At 34.7% G+C, this 20,214-nt stretch overlaps 1 protein-coding gene across 1 annotated transcript in view; it reads right to left on the bottom strand.

The window, feature by feature from the left end:
* Positions 1 to 20,119, bottom strand: part of TOPAZ1 (testis and ovary specific PAZ domain containing 1) — a 68,920-nt gene extending 48,801 nt beyond the window's left edge. The window contains 6 exon segments of the mRNA XM_006914833.1: positions 776 to 840; positions 5,539 to 5,663; positions 8,359 to 8,420; positions 16,880 to 19,340; positions 19,785 to 19,897; positions 19,899 to 20,119. Of these exon segments, the coding sequence (XP_006914895.1) occupies positions 776 to 840; positions 5,539 to 5,663; positions 8,359 to 8,420; positions 16,880 to 19,340; positions 19,785 to 19,897; positions 19,899 to 20,119 (3,047 nt within the window).
* Positions 20,120 to 20,214: the final 95 nt, after the last annotated feature.

The raw sequence follows: 20,214 nt of genomic DNA, 5'->3' as shown, positions 1-20,214 counted from the left end.
ATCGTATAACAAGGAACAAGGATATTTGTGTACTTGGCAACAATGTAAGAAGTTGAGATTGTAAAGCGCTGGGAAAACCCGGGAGGTAACTGTTCACATAGCAGTCACTGCACATTCCTTGCAACAGTTTAGCAGAGAGTTCTGAGTTGTGAGAATCTCATTGTTCTACTAGATATAGTAATCTGGCTAACCTTGATTCTTGACTACTGTCTTTCTTATTGTAATGTTATAAATAGTGTGTTCTAAATAAACTCGGGGACACAGACACAGCTTGATTCTGTGATCCCTCCTGCAATTGTCTGTCTTCTTTCTTTTCCTCAGTCCATGCTCCCCCTTTCAGGTACCCTCAATTACTTCATCGGCTGGCTTCCGACAAATTAGTGCAGTCACATAAAATACCTGCAAGTCTGGTAAGTATACTGTAACTCTCAGTACTAATTAGGGCAGTCACATAAAATACCTGCAAACCGCAATGTTCACCTGATTGTAGTCACTCTTACCTTCATAAAAGTCACGTACACATTCTTTTATTTTATCATTATTCCTTATTCCTTTCTCAAAAAAACATTTTAGTGGCTCAAAAAACTTAGTGACAGCTTTAAGGTAACTTAAAATATCCCTGACATCTAGGTATACCTGACATACTAATAACACCCATGTACGTTTAGGGCACAGCAGTCCAAGTACATACCACAGAAAATGAAAAGCACATTCATGATACAAATTATATGAATAACTGCTTTAAAGTTATATAATTAAAAATTATGTTACAGACCTTTTACAAACTTCATGAATATTTTCTTTTTCTTCTTTAGCAGTCACTTTGTCTGAAAATTTACACTGTGAAGATATGGTTAAAAAGTATAGGTGAATATATATTCCATATTAAGCTATGAGGCTTACCCGATTTATTAGACTGTATTAGATGTTAATTAAACAACTGGCTTATGGACAACCCAGAAAACAATTCTATTCCACATTATTTAAAATACTGAATATTGACTTAAAAATTTCCATTGTTGCTTAAGTGAAAAATTAATATAAATCAATATATTTGCTTGGCTTTTGATATCACCTTTATTTATACAAGCCAACATTTCAAATTATTATTAATGGACAATTAAAGTTATGTTTCTTTTCATTAGGAAAAAAGCTGAGTAATTTTTATTTTTAGATGGTATTTGTGAACATAAATTTATTTTTCATTAGAAATATTTATAGGTATGTAAAACATTACTTAAAATACTTAAAACATTTCATAGTTAATGCTATACTTAAAACATTTCATAGTTAATGTTTTGGGTATTGTGATTTTCTACTTACTATAAGAAAGGTATACATTCTTGAATATTAAACTTTTGAAAAAACAGGCACCAAGAAAATAAACCCACAAATCACCCATCACTTGAGCAGAGATAACCACTTAATGTCTTACTTATATCTTTCTAGTCTTTTAAATTTTATTAATATTTTATTACTAAATTTTTGTTTTATTGAGAAATAACTGACATAGAACACTATGTTTCAGTGTACAGCATGATAATCTGATTTACATATGAAATGACTACTGCAAAAGGTTCAGCTAACACCCTTCACTTCATATAGATACAAGAAAAAGAAATTTCTTCTTGTGATGAGAATTTTTAGGCTTTACTTTCTTAAAAACTAGTTTAAAAGTTCATAATCATTTTACAATAATGGTGCATACTGTATATACTATCAGAACCCTTAGGAAGAAAACTACAAAAATCACCTGAGAAATATGAAACATTAACAAACCGGAAGATATACCATGTTCCTGGATGAGAATATTAAAGGCAAAGATGTTAATTCCTCCCAAATTAATGAATACATTTTAGAAACTTTACAACATGAGCTTAAGGTACTCTTGGAAGAATGACAGCCAAAAATGTTTTAGATTTATATTACATGTTAGCACCTCTTAAAGCAAGTCTTCCTTACTATTTTCATTTTCCAGTTAATTGACAATATGGTACTGGTATATGATCTGAGCAATCAATGAAACAAGAGAGAAGTAATGGAAAAGTTCCATATGTATAAAAATTTGAAAATATTAAAAATGGCATTTGAAATTTGTGAGGATATAATTCAGCAAATGATAGAATAACAGGCTTGTTAACTGGCTAGAAAATAAGCTTGGTACCAACTCACTGTATGCCAAACACTTTTTAAGTTAATCAAAATTTTAAATAAACAATTAACACTGAAAGTAGCAAAAATAAAATAAAGGTGGGTATTTATATAATTTAGAGGGTGGAAAAAGCCTAAGCATGACGCCAAAGGTAGAAACTATAAATTCTGGTATCAACGGGTTTGAATACAAAATATTTCCATGTGTTAAGAGAATACAAAGTACACAAAAGCCATCTGTCAAAATTAAAAAAGGTTACATTGTTTCTACATTCCTTCTCCCCACATAAATTTTAGATTTAAATTGATAAAAAATTTAAACATAATAAATGACATCCAAAAAACATTAGAAGAAAATATGAGAGAAAATTTTTAAGCTTGAAATGGGGAAGAGTTTTTCTAAATATGACTCATAACTCGAATATCATAAAAGAAAACTGGTAGATTTGACTAAAAAAAGCTCATTCAAGGTAAAAAGTTCGTAAACAAAGTCAAAAAAGTAATGAAAAACAGAAAAAAGTATGGCCACATTAGACAAAGAACAAATATGCTTAATATATGAAAAGTTCCTACCATAATAAAAGATCATAATCCCAAAAGAAAAATGGGCAAAGGACATAAAAAAGAAATTCACAGAAAAGAATATAAATGGCTTTTAAACATACTAAAAGATACTATTAGATTCATGAGGAAAGCAAATCAAAACAAAAAGTCATCTGTACAAATAGAAATATGGGTAAAAATAAAAAAAATTTAATACTGAATTGGTGAGTGTGTGGGGAGAAAACTGGCATTCTGATCCAATGTTGTTGGAAGTATAAATTAAAGCAATCTCTATGTAGGCCAATTTGACAATTCTACTTCTAAGAATTAATCCAAAAATGCTTGCATATATGTAAAACGCCTTATGCTCAGGATGCATAATGCAGTAATATTTAAATAGCAAAAAATGGGAACAAACCAATGTCCATCAATAGTGGTACTTGACTCATTTAGAAAAATATTCATACAGTGGATAATTTTGCAGTTATAAAAACAAGGCATCATCACATATTTTGAAAAGAGACAATCTCCATTATATGTTAAGTTTGAAAAAGCAAGATAAAGAATGGTATGCTCTTGTTCATATAAAATTAAAAAGAATACACAATAGGTTCACTTTGAGAAATGTCAGAGTTATCTCTTATTGGGCTAATCCTTCTGCAGGTAACAATTAAGTCCTTGACAAAACAAACAAACAAAAATCCTTGCTTGAAAATACTGAAAAGATATGAAAAGGCAGACTCTGGAGGCAAGACTACACTTGGAAAGAGGGATGGCACTGGGTAACTGTCCTGTTTTTAATGGCTTTAATCCTGAAGGCAGGCCCTACTTGGAACCACTTGAGAAGGCCACAAATTCACCCTATTGAAACAAAGAACCAGATGAAAGAGTTTAGGGCAAAGTCAGAAACTGGGAAGGCTGGGAAGCCTGAAAAGGAGAGAGCCTAAGACAGGAAGCCCTAAAATCTGCTTACAAACTTAGTCCAAATCTCTAGTTGACCCTTAAACCATACCTGTGTAAGGGAGACTCCAAACAGCCCAACTAAGACTAAAAGAACTCAGGAAAGATTTCAACTGCCTGCTACCGCAGGGGAGTAATCTGGAGGTTGAGTTCACCTGAGTTAAAACGTAAGCATGCACTTAACACAAAGCCCAGCAACTGCAGATTTGGGCGTTTATCCCAGAGAAATTAAAAATTAGGTTCACACAGAAACCGGTACACAAATGTTTATAGCAGCTTTATTTGTAATAGCCAAAAACTGGAAATGATCCAGATAACCCATACCAAGGAGTGTTACTAAGCAATACAAATGAATGAACTACTGATATATGCAACAAACTTGATGAATGTCCAGAGGATTACACTGCGTGAAAAAAACCAGTCTGAAGAGGTTACATACTATATGATTCCATTTCTATAACATTCTTGAAATGACAAAATTATAGAAATGGTTGTCAGGGCTTAAGGAGGTTTTAGGGATAGGAGGGAAGGAAGTAGGCATGGCAATAAAAGGGCAACACGAGGGACCCTTGCGGTGATGGGAATGTTTTGTATCTTGACTATATTAATGCCAACATTCTGGTTGTGATATTGTACTGTGGTTTTGCGATGTTTCTGTAGGGGGAAACTGGGTAAAGGGTACATGAGATCACTATGTTATTTCTTATAACTGCATGTGAATCTGCAGTTATCTCAAAATTAAAAGAAATGTAGGATGCCGCTAAAGCACAATTTATGTGTAAAATTATAGCACTAGATGCCTCTTTTAGAAAATAAGTTTCAAATCAATGATTTCTGCTATGACCTTAAGAAACTACAAAAATAGCAAATTAAATCCAAAGTAAAGCAGAAGAAAGAATAAAATGATCAGAGCAGAAATCAGTGAAATCAAAAACAAAGCAACAAGCAAAACTCAAAGTCAGTTCTTTGGGAATGGTAATAAAATTAATAATCTAGCCAACCTCCAATGAATCCACTTTTATTTCAAAATAAAATTATAGAGATGGAAAACATTAAGGGTTGCTAAGGTTAGAGATCTTACATGTGGGGAGGGAGGTGTGACTAAGGGGTAACATAAGGGAAATCGTAGTGATGGAATAATTATCTTGATTGCAGTGGTGGCTGCAAAAATCTGTACACTTGATAAAACACAGAACTACGTACACTCATTGTACTAATGTCAAATTCTTGTTTCTGGTATTGTACTTTAATATGTAACCACAGGAGGAAACTAGGTGAAGGGTATACAGGTCTTCTCTCTACTACTTTTGCAACTTCCTGTGAACCTACAATTATTTCAAAATGAAAAGTTAACAATATAAAGTACACTAGCATTTTAACTGTCTAGGGTTCAAAACTAGAATCATTAAGTGATTATTACCATGGTGAACCTAAGAACTGTTACATATGACTTCTGAGTATTAACTGATACATAGGGGAAAGAAAAAACAAGGTTTCTGGAAAAGACAGAATACATATTATATATGTATACATATATACATATATATGAATACATACATATATACATAATATATATTCATACATAAATATAAAATGGATAAGGAAGCATTTCTAAAAATTCACAGGAAACCACATGTAAAAGCAGAAAAGTGGTAGATCAGGCACGTGTCCTGTAAGTCAATCTACTTACCCTCTAAAGTTCCTTAAACCCTGTTAACTGTGCTTATGCAAAACATCAAGCAATATATCCCATGGCCAGGAGAATGTGATTCTGTTACTCAAGAGAAAGGAGTTACACTTGTCATCTGACAACATTGTTAAGAGGAATTTCCATGTTACCACTATTTAGACCAAAAAATAAGAGTGTAAAAGATTTCTTGGTACCTTTTCATCCACGTCTGAACTTATTTGTTCACTGAAGTCTCCCAGTTTTTCGTTTTGAGACGTCTCATTAGTAATTTCCCCTAGGGAAATGTTTGCACCTTTAAAATCATGTTTTACCTCATTTGCTGAAAAGAAATAATATTCAACTGTAGAAACTACAAATTACAAAATAACCAAGTCACTCAAAGATTATTCTAAAAACGAGTTAGAATTCAGAGACTCATTTAAAAGTCCAATGTGACAAATATGAAGTAGAGTTTTCAGCAAATTATACAATTATTCTTCCCTCTCTACCAAATAGTTCTATCATATGGTATAAAAAGAACTGGCAGTAAGATAAAATTGAGACATATCAAGATAAACTTAAGAACCTTTCTTGATCAAGCCCAGCTATTTTCTTCTTTCTTTAAAAAATTGAAAAAAAATTCAATTAGTTGACATATAAGACTATTAGTTTCAGGTGTACAACACAGTGATTAGATATTTCTATCTTACAAACTGATCACCTTGATAAGTCTAGTAAGCATCTGACACCATACTTATTCCCTATGATTTTATATAGCCATGACTGTTTTTATAACTGGCAATTTGTACATCTTAATCCCTTCTCCTTTTTCACCCGCCTCCCCCCACCCCAAACCTTCCTCCCATCTGGCAACCATCATTTTGTTCTCTGTAACCAAAGTTTGTTTCCACTTTGTTCATTTATGTTTTTAGATTCCACATATAAGTGAAATCATATGGTATTTGTCTTTCTCTGACTTATTTCACTTAGCGTAATACCCTCTAGGTCCATTTGTATCGTTGCGAATGGCAAGATTTTATTCTTTTTTATGGTTAATATTCCATTGTGTATATGTACCCCCTCTTCTTTATCCATTCGTTTACTGATGGACACTTAGTTTGGTTCCATATCTTGGCTATTGTAAATAATGCTGCAATGAACACAAGGGTGCATATGTCTTTTCAAATTAATCTGTTGGATTTCTTTGGATAAATACCCAGAAGTTGGATTGCTGGGTCATGTGGCAGTTCTATTTTTAACTTTTTGAGGAATCTCCATACTGTTTTCCATAGTGCCTGCACCAATTATAATCCCATCAACAGTGTACGAGGGTTCCCTTTTCTCCACATCCTCACCAACACTTGTTTGTTGATTTACTGATGATAGCCGTTCTGACAGGTGAGGTGATATCGCTGTGGTTTTAATTTGCATTTCCCTGATGATCAGAGCTGTTGAATATCTTTTCATGTGTCTACTGGCCATCTGTATGACCTCTTTGGAGATGTCTATTCATGTCCTCTGCCTGTTTTTTAATCAGATTGTCTTTTTGGTGTTAAGTTGTATGAGTTCCTTATATGTTTTGGATATTAACCCCTTATCGGATGTATATTGATGAATATCTTCTCCCATTCAGTAGGTTGTCTTTTCATTTGTTGATGGTTTCCTTCACTGTGCAAAAACTTTTGAGTTTGCCGTAATCCCATTTTTTCTTTTGTTTCCCTTGCCCAAGGAGACATACCCAAAAAGATATCACAAAAGCAATGACAGAGTTTATTGCCTATGTTTTCTTCTAGAAGTTTTATGATTTTGGGTCTTACATTTAAATCTTTAATCCATTTTGAGTATATTCTTATATAAGAAAGTAGTCTAGTTTCATTCTCTTTTGCATGTATCTGTCCAGTTCCCAACACCATTTATTGAAGAGACTGTTTTTATTCCATTGTGTATTCTTACCTCCTTCGTCATATATCAATTGACCATATAGGCGTGGGTTTATTTCTAGGCTTTCCATTCTGTTCCATTGATCGATATGTCTGTTTTTATGCCAGTACCATGCTGTTTTGATTACTTGTAGTGTAGTTTGATACCAGGTAGCATGATACCTCCAACTTTATTGTTCTTTCTCAAGATTACTTTGTCTATTCAGGGTCTTTTGCAGTTCTATTAAATTTTAGGGTTATTTGTTCTAGTTCCATGAAAAAATGCCATTGGTATTTTGATAGGGATTGCACTGAATCTATAGATTGCTTTGAGTAGTATGGATGTTTAAATGATGTTCTTTCTATCCATGAGCACAGTGTATACTTCTATTTATTTGAAGAAATAAATTGAAAATACAACATCTTATAGTTTTCCAAGTACAGGTCTTTCACCTCTTGGTTAAATTTATTCCTAGGTATTTCATTTATTTGGATGCAATTGTTAATGGGATTTTCTTAATTTCTCTGATGGTTTATTATTTGTATATAAATTGCAACTAATTTCTAAATATTAATTTTGTATCCTGCTACTTTACTGAATTGATTTATCAGTTCTTTAGGGTTCTCCATATGTAGTATCATGTCATCTGCAAATGACAGTTTTACATCTTCCTTTCTAATTTGGAGGCTTGTCTAGCTTTTTTCTATGTTTTTAAAACTTGAAAGTCAAAGTAAAATTAACTTTCAAATTAAGTTATTTTCTGTAAAGATCCAGGTATTTAAACCTATGATTAGCTGTCAATTATTAAAAATTTTTGAGGGACTCATATTTAAAATGTGATAAAGCTTAAATATAAAAATTGCTAAGGTCAATTATTTATCTTTTGTTGATAAAGCCTAACAAAGTCATTTATTAAATAGTCTAAAAAGTTTCTCAAAATTCACTCTTTCAACTAAGCAATTAAAACTGAGAAAAATTGACAAACTGTAAAACATATGGTTAACAGACTTGAAAATGAAAAACTTCCTCTTTTAATGAATTCATTTTGACTAGGCCTGAATGGAGATATAAAAAGATACCTCAATATTGCAAATTCTGAAAATGTCAAATTTTACCTGCCGGCAAGGAAGCCCAAATCTCTGACTTCATCAATCCAGGATCCAATACAGGAAGTTCTCTATTACAAAACAAGCATAGGTTAAACATTATAACATTCTACACAGATCGATTTTTCTAAACATTATATAATACTGGTTTAGCAGCTGGTGAACATCAGCTCAGATCCTCCAAGGACAGAGTACTATACTGAGACTCAGAACCCAGGACACCCAAGTAGATTCATCATTTGGTTCTTTAATCCCATATGTCTCAACTGATAGAGTACTGCCATTCAAGTTTTGTTACTTAGAGAATCTGATGAAATACCAAGCATTTAAAAAAATTTAACACTCTCATGTATATCTTACTGCGAGTGCAAAAGGAAGATAGTTTGAGAGCAGTCTGAGTCTTTTTTTGTAGTCTCTGAAGATAACATACGGTCCAACAGTTAAAGCTGTGGAGATCAGTGTTTGATTAATCTGGGCTTAACTACTGTTCTGCCACTTTCTGTGTTAACTGTGGCAAAATTATTTAACTTCCCTGAGTGTAACCATATCTGTAAAATGAGAATACCACCTACCCACAAGGTTATTGTGAACACTAAATGAGATAAAAAGTTCTTAAAGCCTATATAGCATAGGCTCAACACATGAAAACCACTTCTATAAGAGCTACTCAAAAACAAATAGCCAAACACTATTCCATTTTTAAAATTTAGACAAAAACATAGAAAAGTGCATAAAATAAGATACCCATAATACCACCATGTATTCATTTAATAAATGGATTTTATTATACCTATCTAATAGCTTTACAACTACTCCTTGGTTCATGATTACTTAATAGCCAAGAAAACTCAACAAAATGTTTTATATATATCATTCTTTAAAGTCTTTAAAAAAATGCATTTTTTCCCCAACATTAATGAATGAAAAAATAAAAAAAGATCCACACATGTGCAAATCTTCTTCCCCAATTCATACCTCTTTAGACTCATATCTGTTTACCTGAATATTTCCTTTTCATTATTTCAAAGGTCTCTCCAACTCAGCATGTTTAAATTTGACCTCATGACCAACACTCCTCCCCAACCTGCTTCTCTGTACCTAAGAACTGCAATGCCCCTCTTTGAAATAAGGTTGTCATTTTAAACTCCTACCTCTGGGTATGTCCCCACTTGATTAATCAATCTACATTCCTAAACCTCTCTCAAATCCACTTCTATTTCTGTTTGAAATCACCATGTCTTTTTGATCTAATTGTTACAATAGTTGCCTGCCAATTTATTCTCCACACAAGAGCTACAATGATTTTTCAAACGTAAATCTGATCCTACTGTCTCAACACTTAAAAGTTCTTCATTGAATCTCTATGGATAAAGTTTGAACTCACCAATTCTAGTTTATCTAGGATGGCCTGTTTATGTCTGTTATCCAGTCATTTTCTTCTCAAAAGTTTTACAATTCAGAAGATAAATTCTATGGTTATCCTATTTGTAAAGCCTTCATGACTAAGATTTCTGCACATTTTGTAGTTTTATTTCTTGCCATTTGAACACTAAGCCATGAGATGATATTTCTGTTTTCCAGTTGTGACACGCTCTTCTCTGTGGGCCCTCATATAGGCTATTTCTTCTATGACAAAATTCTACTCTTCTTCACTTATTGGCTAATTCCTACTCATCTTTTAGTGTTCATCTTAAATGTCACTTTGATCAAGACACCTTTAGTATCTTGTAATTTTATTATATTTATTGTACTTATTTGCTTCCCTTGATGGACTAAAAGCTCTGTAAGAACAAGGCCCATGTGTGTCTAGTTGCTCTCCATATACTCAACACTTAACATCCTCCTGGCCAGACACTAGGGACATCCAAATGAAGATGCCCCTTTCCTGTCTAGGAACAACCAATATAGGCAGAGGCACACATACAAGCAGACATACTGAGAAATGTGCCAAGAGAATTACTGGAACAAATCCCTAGAAAAACATCTCAGATGTAATTTGAAGGATAACTGAATGAAAAGAAAGGGACTTTCAGATAAAGAAATATACACAAGGATTCAAGTACACAACATATTGTGGAGATGGTGAGCGTCTTGCTGTGTTTATTTTATCAGCCTTTCACCCCACTTTCCTGCTCCCCAACACCATAGTTGTCAAAGAGAAAATGAATGTGGATCCACTGAAGATCCTTAAAAAGCCATGCCAAAGAATTTAAATGACTCTATCCTCAAGTGGTTAAAAGCCACTGGAGCATTGTAAGCAGTCACTGGCAGGTCAATTTCCATTTTATAGTATCGCTACGGAGAATACACTAAGAGAGTTCGGGAAGATTACCTGGAGCCCATTACAATAATCTAGGGGAAAAATGAATAAGATAGCAGTGAGAATTGAGAGGAAAGAAAATTGGTGAGAGATATTAAGGTAATAGCATAAATAGGATTAAGTGACTCCATAAATAGAGAAGAACAAAGGGATGTTTCTGTGGTTTCTATTATCCTGAAAGTTACATTCATAAATACGTACTGCTTCAGGCACATAAGTTATTCCTGAAAAATATAAGAAACAACAAACATACTAGATATAAGTGTATTGCTTTAATTTCAAAGTATTAAGATCGTATTTTTAATATTGCTGGTATAGTTTATAAGTGTGAGAAACTTTTAACTATGAATAACTAACTTTACAAAGAAGATAAAATTGTACATGCCACTCTAAAGGTAATTTAGTTTTGTTCTGAATTTGAGAGACTCAAAGAGGTTAAATTCACCTAAGCTGAAAAATAATGAAGTAAGCAAAATTAATCCACATAAATATTTTACAATTTTGCATTTGTGGAATGGAAAGTTATAGTTTTGCCTTGATGGTGTGAAAAGGGAAACAAATGAAGACCAGAAAGAGCAAAGGAGAGAAAGAAACGGACATGAGTGAGGTTACAGAAGTACAGGGAAATAAAAGAAAAAAATCTGAGCAAAAATGAGAGAACGAGAGGCTTCTGCAGAACTCCACAGATTACATCAAATTTATCCTCTACCAGAGCATTTTTCAAGGGGGTGAAGGAATTTAATGGGTTCTAATCAGGATTTGTTTTTTATAAAAAATACAAACATGATACATCACTTGTAGTAAGAAAAATAGTTTTTGTAAATTATTTCATATATTCATAAGTAGTACTGAACTATAATGTAAAATGTAACTTTACTGTGGGTAATTGGCAAAAAGATTTGAAGATGCCTGCTCTAGAATAATTACTAGCAGAACTAGTTTGAAAACTATTGCCCAAGAAAGATTCAGAATGTTATTTCTTTTTTTTGTGATGCTAATTAGCTGACTATAGTTCATTTATTTACACATTTACATATTCTGTTTCTGAATAGACTGCCACAAATTTATTGGGGGCAATTATTCTGCAGATAGCACTGGCCAGAAGCAAAGAAACATTACAGTATAAAATTCACTGGGCCACATATTACCCAGCCTGATGCCGTGCTGTGAGGTGCTAGGTCTCCTGATATTAAAGTTGTCTGTCAGGTACAGTAGAATTTTTTCCAGCAAAGACAAGAAACAATGGTTTATGTGGCCCCAATGAGAAAAAAGTAAAAATCAGAATGACACTTTTTCATGTTGCCCCACCACTTATTTTAAAGAGAAGGAAGAGATGAGGAAAGGGATCAAAAGTAAAATAATGTTCTGTGGTAGTGTATAGAGTAACTGAATTAAAGCCTTAGAAAGAACTAAAATGCCACTCTTCCAAGCATGCCGTTTTGGGCAAAGGAGACAATCTGGACCAGGTTGCCTGGAGTTCAGGTCTCAGTTCTGATACAAGCTGTGTATTCTTTGGAAAGTTAATTGCTTTGACTCAGTTTTAGAGATAGGGCCAGTTTCAATCTCCGAATTGAATTCTACTACATAAGAAGAAATATCATGTCTCTAGCACAGGGCAGACACTATATATCAATTCTCACAATTAAGTGTAATATTTTGCACTATAGAGTGCCTCAGATATTCAGTGGAAATGGAGAATGGAACACAGTAGGTTTTTTTAAAAAGCAGGCTGAGGAGTCTAAATATATGAGGGAGAGAATGGTCTTTACTTTTGGTGGAAACCTTTTTCATTCGTTTGGTATGGTACAACTGGTGATTAGATTACTCTACTCCAGAAGGCCAATTCTTGGGGAACAACCTGGGGTTGAATCAGATTGAGAGAGTGGAGTTGGTTACTTGAGATGATGTAATTTGCCAAGATAGATCCATGCTAGGCAGGGGTCTAATGGGACTCAAATATCTGGTAAAAGTAATAGGCTTTTATTTTCTGTGTATTATTGCTAGGCATACCCTCTTACCCCCAGAAGTTTGTTTATTATTTACTAGCTCTAGAAGGTACAGGGCTCTTGATGGATTTAAGCCCAAGTTGTAAAAGTGGCATAACTGATCCTCCCTGATCACCAGCATTAATTTTGTACTGAGTTCAAATTTTGATGCCTAACTTTCTAACCTTCTATCTGGTATCATCCTATTTATCAAGGATCATTTCTCACTATTCTTCAACATCTATTACTTTATAAAGAAAGGATTCAGTCTCCATTTACATATATTTCAATGCTTGAGGAATAGCCTACAATATTGTAGGAACTGAAATCTTAATTTTCTCCCCTCAATATATGAGGGACTGGGCTTAGAGAAGTAAATGAGTCATGGACATTTCTCGCCCTCAAGAAGTCCAACAGTTTCAATGGATGAGAGAGATGTAAATTATACTACCATGAAATCAGTGTTTTAAGTGAGGTAGCAAAAGGTGCTATGGGAACAGAGAAGGGTTCCCACCTCTGGGTCAGGAAAGACTTCATAACTTTCCCTAAACAACCATATTCATATCTATTTCTACCTTTTGGTCCACATTTTCTCCATTACTTCTCTTCTACCACCAAACTCTTTTCCTTTGGCCCCTCTGTTAATCTAAATCAATCCAAACTTCAAGGATAAGTACAAAATTTGGCTTTTCTAAGATACCCTTTCATTCTTTTCTAAATTACTAATGTTCTTAGTACTTCAGTTTATATGTTTTTATTTCAAACACAGTTCCCCCACTTCCTGCCCCAGCTATATAGTAATTCCCTCGAATATCTGGCGAATTCTTAAAACTTCAATGACCCACTATATAATACCATTCGACTGATATTTTAGTATATAAGAAAATTGTGATTGAAGATACGCCTATGTTTTAGTACAGATTAATTGTCCAGCACTGACTATTATCGATTCTCAGATCTCCAACTATACTTATAGGCTAATTCAAAAATTTTCCCAGTTTCACTCATTATACATTTCTAAGCTCATCAGTTCAAAGTCCTAGTCAATTAGTTCTTTTTAACAGATTTTTTTAATAAGAGTTTATTTGAGCCAAATTGACAACATCTGCTAGGGAGCAAGATCTCGAATACTCCATGAATTAGCTCTAATATGCTTCTAATGCTTTGAATTTTAATATGTGGAGATTGACAACCAATAGCATTCTAACATAAACACCTTAAAAATTCTTCCTAACCAGGTATGAGAATATTTCTCCCAACAATTAGCTCAGGTTTGTCTACCTGTTTTCCCACTAAGAGGCCCAGAGCTTCTGACAATGTGTGGCCTAGCCTTCCTATCTTTAATTTCTATCCCTGTAAAATAGAAACTCATTTTAACTGGTTTTAACCTCTTAGTGTCTTAGGGAGAAAAAAGTAGTATATGAACTAGCAATTGATTGCTACAATGGAGAGCTGAAATTTGAAATTTTAAGCTACATATAGTTCTAGAACTATTAACTTTCTGCACAACTATTAGCAGACCTGCTTGTTCTTGTGCTTCCATTTTTCCCAGTTAAGGTTTATCACAGCATTATGGATGACTGTGAAACTGGTACTTTCAATGCAGAAAAAAGAAAATATTAAAATAACTATTGATGGAAATTTTCAATTTTTTTTAAAAACCAAAACTTCGGAAGCAGATATGAAAAGAAAAGAGCCAATAAAAGTATAATTGGTACTTTTGAAGTGAAGGGAAATGAAGTTCTAAGACTATCAGAAAATTATCTGAAGCAAAGCTGATACTACAAACCAAAATGGTTCATCTTGTCCAGGGAAAACTGACACAATTACCAATCCCCAGAAAGAAAGCAGGAAGGAAAAAAAAAAAAAAGGAATGGGGAAGTGCTTTGGCCTTAGTTTTCCACTACAATACTCAAAGCCAGAATGCAGGGAGGAATGACTACACAGTTGTGAGGAGGAAAAATGTAAACGAAGAGTTTTATACCCAATTTGTTCTTAGACAACAGTCCTTAAGTACCCAGGATCTCAGGGAAACAGCAACCATGAACCGTTTTTGAAAAAAAAAATTGCTCTGAAATCTGGGCCGCTAAGAAATGAATCAAAATAGTCAAGATTAGAAGAAAGTAAAAAGAAGTGCTGGTAAGGACTGCATCAATTTAAATACACAATTAAGAGTAAGATACGTTGAGATTTCAGATTATTGAAGAGAATGTAATTGGCACAGGCTAAACAATATAAAACAAAAAATTTTTTAACAAAGATGTGGGAGGCCAAGATTGGGAGAAAAGTAAATGTATACTGATATGTTCATCTCTCACATCAAGAAAGCAAATGCTGCTGTCTGAAGTTAGAATACAACTTTTAAAAGTCATGACAACAAAACTCAAACTTTAAAATAAACTTTAACTGGAGAGAGGCTTTTAGGAACTAATTTCTTGAAATAAAGAAGTATATTGATTCAGCAATTCCTTTAGTTTCATTTTTCTCCCTCTCCCCAGTTAAGTGTAAATAAGATTAAATGATTTTACTAAAATATAGCATGATCCAATTGTTCTAAAATTATGCACAGGTATATGCCTAAATAGATGTCTGGAAATGATGCTTACAAACTGTTAACTAATTTACTATTTTGGGTGGTGGGATTTCCCCCTCCCCGCCTTTTTTTTTTTTTTTACACTTTTCATGTAATGAATATGTATCCTTTTCATAAAATCATCCATTATTTTAGAACAACAACAACAACAAAATTCTTGCCTAATTCACAACATTTCTCTTTCCACCTTTGACTATAGCTCATTGCCAATAGATGTTTGCTCTTGAATGATTTGTTCAAATTTCCCTTTGTATTCTTGAAAGGAAGCATGGTATAATAAGAGTTAAAATCATCTTCAATAACTACCTTTTACTGAGCCCTGACTACTCACCCAGTGCCAGGCTGAAACCTTGTGCATCCATTTGTAGATTTAATCCTTACAACCCTGAAGCAAGTACCTTCCCTTTTTACTGATAAGGTAAAATAATTTGCCTAAAAGGTCACATAGCTATTTGATGGCAAGAAGATTCAAAAACTTAGGTCAGACTATAAAGGTCAAGCTATTAACCATTAATTTTAAAGTAAGACAGGCCTGAGTTCCAATCTGGATTCTGTTACTAGCATTGTGACCTTGGGCAAATAACAACTTGTCATCTTTATTTTTTTCCCATTTTCAAAATGGACAGATTACCACCATACCTCATTATATCGTTAAAAATAAAGTTCTTGGTCCTCCATTTGACACACAGCAAGTACTCTATGTGGTGATGAGTTACAAGTTCTTGTAACACTAAGAACATCAAGAATGTGGTATCACAAAAGTAATTAAAATTTATAAATATGAAATTTAAGTCATGTACCATTGAATCTTAGTGGAAAGTGTTTTCTTGTTTCCTTTTGAGTCTGTTCACAAAACATTCCAATATTCAAATATTATAACACACAAATACAAATTAGAGCTTGAAGAATTATGAGTTTAGTAAAATATGACATAGTATTAAAGAAAATTTGGGCCAATCAGAATAGATCAAGTTCCTGGGCATGACGGTTACTACTTGGCTCTATTTAAAGTTACCTCAGGCATACTCACCCTCTTTGGGGGCTAAATCATTTAAAACCATCACCTTGAAAGTAAAGCCATGAAAAAAATTTTATGTCCTTTGCTTCTGAAAATTAGTTTAATTTCTGATTCTACTCTTAAGTCCTAAATACTTCAAATCAACTTTTCAAAGACTTTTCCAAGACTTCATTGTTCCCTGAAAAATGAATCTTATCTAATATGGGTTAAAACACACAGCACTGTTCTTAATAAGTAACTTGGCTGAAATTAATGTATATCTGCATACTAATAAAGAACATATGAAAATAAAATGACTTTTGAAAGAAAGAATCTCAGTAATTTAAAAAGCCACTTAATATACCACCATTTTAATTCTGGACAGCCAATGTGCTCTGTTATAATTTCTAAGATTTTATATATGTACATATGTTAATTGTTTTATTTCAACTATAAGTTTTAGCATAATGACACTTCCAGGTCTCAGCAATAATATGCTACTGGGTTAATAATTGGGTTAAAAAAAAATAGAGCTTCAATAACCACTGAATAAATCAGTGACACCCAAGGGCAGAATGTGCTTTTGAAACCCCCAACAATAACTTGTACCAAAAGGCATAGTTGAATATGCATACCTCAAGTCATTGCTTGGTTCTTTTTTCCCAGGAAGTTCCATGTGCTTGGACTCTGTCGATTGGTGCTCTTCAGCAACACTGGGCTCCTGGCTTATCACGGGGACCTCTGAAGTAAATGAAAGCTCTCCTTCATTGGAGACTCCGAAGAGGTCTGGGTCATCTTGAATTACATCAATTAAGAGGACATCATCTTCATATGCTTTAAGAATATCTGGAAATCCCACTTTAATTTCTGAAAAGTTCTTAGTCCTTTTTCTACCACCAACTTCAGAGGAAATTGGTTCAAATGTTTGTTCATTAGAGCAGAAGGCAGGTCTTTTCTCCATACACCCAGGATCACAAGGAAAAGTACTGTTCTCAACTGAGAGAGAAACAGCTTCCTTATTAGAAACGATATTGCCTGGTTCAGAGATGTAGTTAGATGGTTTATTATTACCGTGCTTTAAAAAGCTTGGAGAAATACTATAGGGATTCTTACTGCAGTATGAGTCAGAATTCACTTGCACTGGAGTTACGCTGTTTTGAATGCTCAAAGATTGAGGTCCTGTGGAGACATTTTCTTTACTCCAATTCTGTCTTACTTCTGCTCCAGATAAATTGTCAAGAAGCTCTAGGGGACTACACGTTTCTCTCTCTGATGCTTTGGCATTCACTTCTTTTCTTTTTTCTGTTTTATTTTTAAGTAAAGGAATTTTAAAATTAGTCAGCCGGCCTGTGTTTAATATTTTGACCAAGTCTGGAACCACAAGTGTTTGCTTAGAAATACATGCTTTTCGGTGAATAGTTTTGCCTGTAGAGTTATTTGCTTCCTGGCCATGTTGAGAAGTCACTGTCAAATTAAGTTTTGTTAAAGTCCCTCTATCTTTTTTTTTACTTCCTGTTAAGTTTTGAGTCACATTAGTTAACTGAGTATCTTCAGTTGTATTAGAAACTCCTTCTGACCCACTTCTGCTTGGTTCCTCCGACTTCATTTTTTCATCATCATTGATTATAGGTTCATTTATAACCATTAAAGTAGGTTCTACTGCAGAGACTACTGCAGAGACTGAAGACGAACAATTTAACTTAGAATCCAGTTTTTCTTTACTTGAAGATTCACTGTTCGTTTCTGTTATGGAACTCTGTAACGATAATTTGGAATCAGTTAAGTGAGTTTGGTTTGCTTGATGTTTAAGGTCATCTTGCCTAAAACCTTCCCGAGACCCAGGAAGAAAGTAACTTGATTTTGGCAAGGAAGCCTTTTTCCAACACTGGGCAGATATTCTAGCACACGAATAACAAGGCCAAGTTCTTTTACCAGTCATTGGTATTGTTCTGTGACAGCTGAACTTCGATTCTTCAGCTTCATTTCTCAAGTCTTCCCGTGATCTCTTTTCACCTGGGTGGCAGTCATTAGGTAATTTCACTATTGAGCTTTTCATTGACTTAAAATATTCTTCTGGCTCCATGCTTTTACATCCTAAAGGCTCTGAAGCATTCTTTGTTTCTGTTTTCAGAAGTGGCTCAGGAGTTTTCTGAAACAGAGCATTTACATGATGCTCAGGACTTTTTTTTTTTCCTATTGTTTCTGGAAGACTTAATAAATGATCCATTGGAGAGAGTGTATTATGGTTTACTTTTCTCAAAACTTTTAAAGGACTTTTTTTAGCCTCTAAAGTCTCTGCTTCTTTACCTTCAGCACCTGTTTGGTTTTCTTGCAACAGCAACTCAGACTTGTTACACACATTAGAGAAGTTCATCTCGATAACCATTTCATCTCCTTTTTCAGACACCTTCATCCTTTTCCTGGGTTTTCTCCCAACACTGCTCTCTTCCACTGAGTATTTATTTTTTTCACTTTGAAGGCAGGGAAACAAGCCATTATTTTTACTTTGGTATAAATCCGTTTCTTCAAGCAATAATTTATTTACTCTCATTAAGTTTTCTTCGGTTTTCGAAAGCTGAGGAATGTTATTTGCATCACTCTTATCTGCAAGACTCATGAAATTTTCTTTCTTTAGCTTTGAGGAATTTTCTGGTATATGCATACATCCATCATGGGGTTTATATGCAAGGTTATTTTCATCATTACAATCCTTGGAATGGGGGAAACAACTGCAATCATGTAATTTTAAATTGTAATTATTTTCTACTCCAGGTGACAAGCTGTTACAAGAATATTTCGGAGTATTCTTGTACAGTTCATCTTGGAACACAACCTTAATATTTTGTGTAGCCTTATTTTCAGTTACTTTGAGAGGTGGGCTTTCTATGCTTTTAAATTTTTTAATCCGAATTCTTCTTTTAATACCTTCTACCAAACCTTCCTTACCCAAAGACTGCAAGGAAGCTGTACTTCGAAATTCACTGCACTCCACTGTTTGGAAAGATTCCGCACTGGTTAATGATTCCTTTCTTACCAGGTCAATCCCTGGCTGTGGATCATCACTTGAGGCTTCAGTAACTTTTCTTTTTTCCTCGGCTGATCAAAATGACAAAACATACCAGTAAAGATTTTATATTGAGGAAAAAGCAATACAACTTAAATAAAAAATTGTGAAACCATCCATTTTTATTTCCCTGAATAGCTGTATAGAAATAGACACCCGTTTTTAAAACGGAAGACCTAACCTGTTAAGGAACTACATACAAACCTGTGTAAATTCTGAGACAGCTAAATAACCTCTAGCATCGTCATATCACAACAGCCAAAATGCATCGCTACTTGGAATTCCTTTCACAGTAATTCTGACCAAGGGCTCCTAACTGGGCAGACTATCTTTCAAGAGAATTCTTGTTTTTTACCTCTCTCCGGGTCTTAGGTAAAGCCCATACAGATTCAAGTTCAACACTAGCAGTATAACAAAGATCGGGCAGGCTGAGGTACGAATGCTAGAAAGGGAGTGGCCCCCGAGTGCTTTCTTACTGTGTCTTCCCAATTGAAAGGGGAACTGCGTCTCCTTCGCTGCTTCTAAGCCCGACTGGTCCCACAGGTCTGAAGGGCCCACCTGGCTCCCCGGCCCCTCCACTTGCCGCCTTCCCAGCCCCGGACGCCTCACCCGACTTGTCACTTTCCACCTCTTCTCTCTCAGATGCCCGGGTCACCATTCTCTTTTGCCTGCTTTCCTCATGTCCCCCGGCCTCAGGGCCGCAGCCTCCCGCCTCTCGTGGCTCTGGCCACCGGCCTCGCTTCCTCGGGACTCGCGAGGTGCCTTCACGCCCCGGGGCCGTCGCAGGGCCTGACGGTGGCGGGCGCCGCATCCGCCCCGGGCCGCCCGCTCTGCCCACCAAGGAGCCCACCGCCGGCGCGTAGCTCCTGTCGTCAGACACCCGACGCCCCGCTCCCGGCCCAGCCC

This window comes from Pteropus alecto, unplaced genomic scaffold (genome assembly GCF_000325575.1).
Source record: "Pteropus alecto unplaced genomic scaffold, ASM32557v1 scaffold156, whole genome shotgun sequence".
Lineage (NCBI taxonomy): Eukaryota > Metazoa > Chordata > Mammalia > Chiroptera > Pteropodidae > Pteropus > Pteropus alecto.
This window is presented reverse-complemented; position numbering and strand designations above follow the sequence as displayed.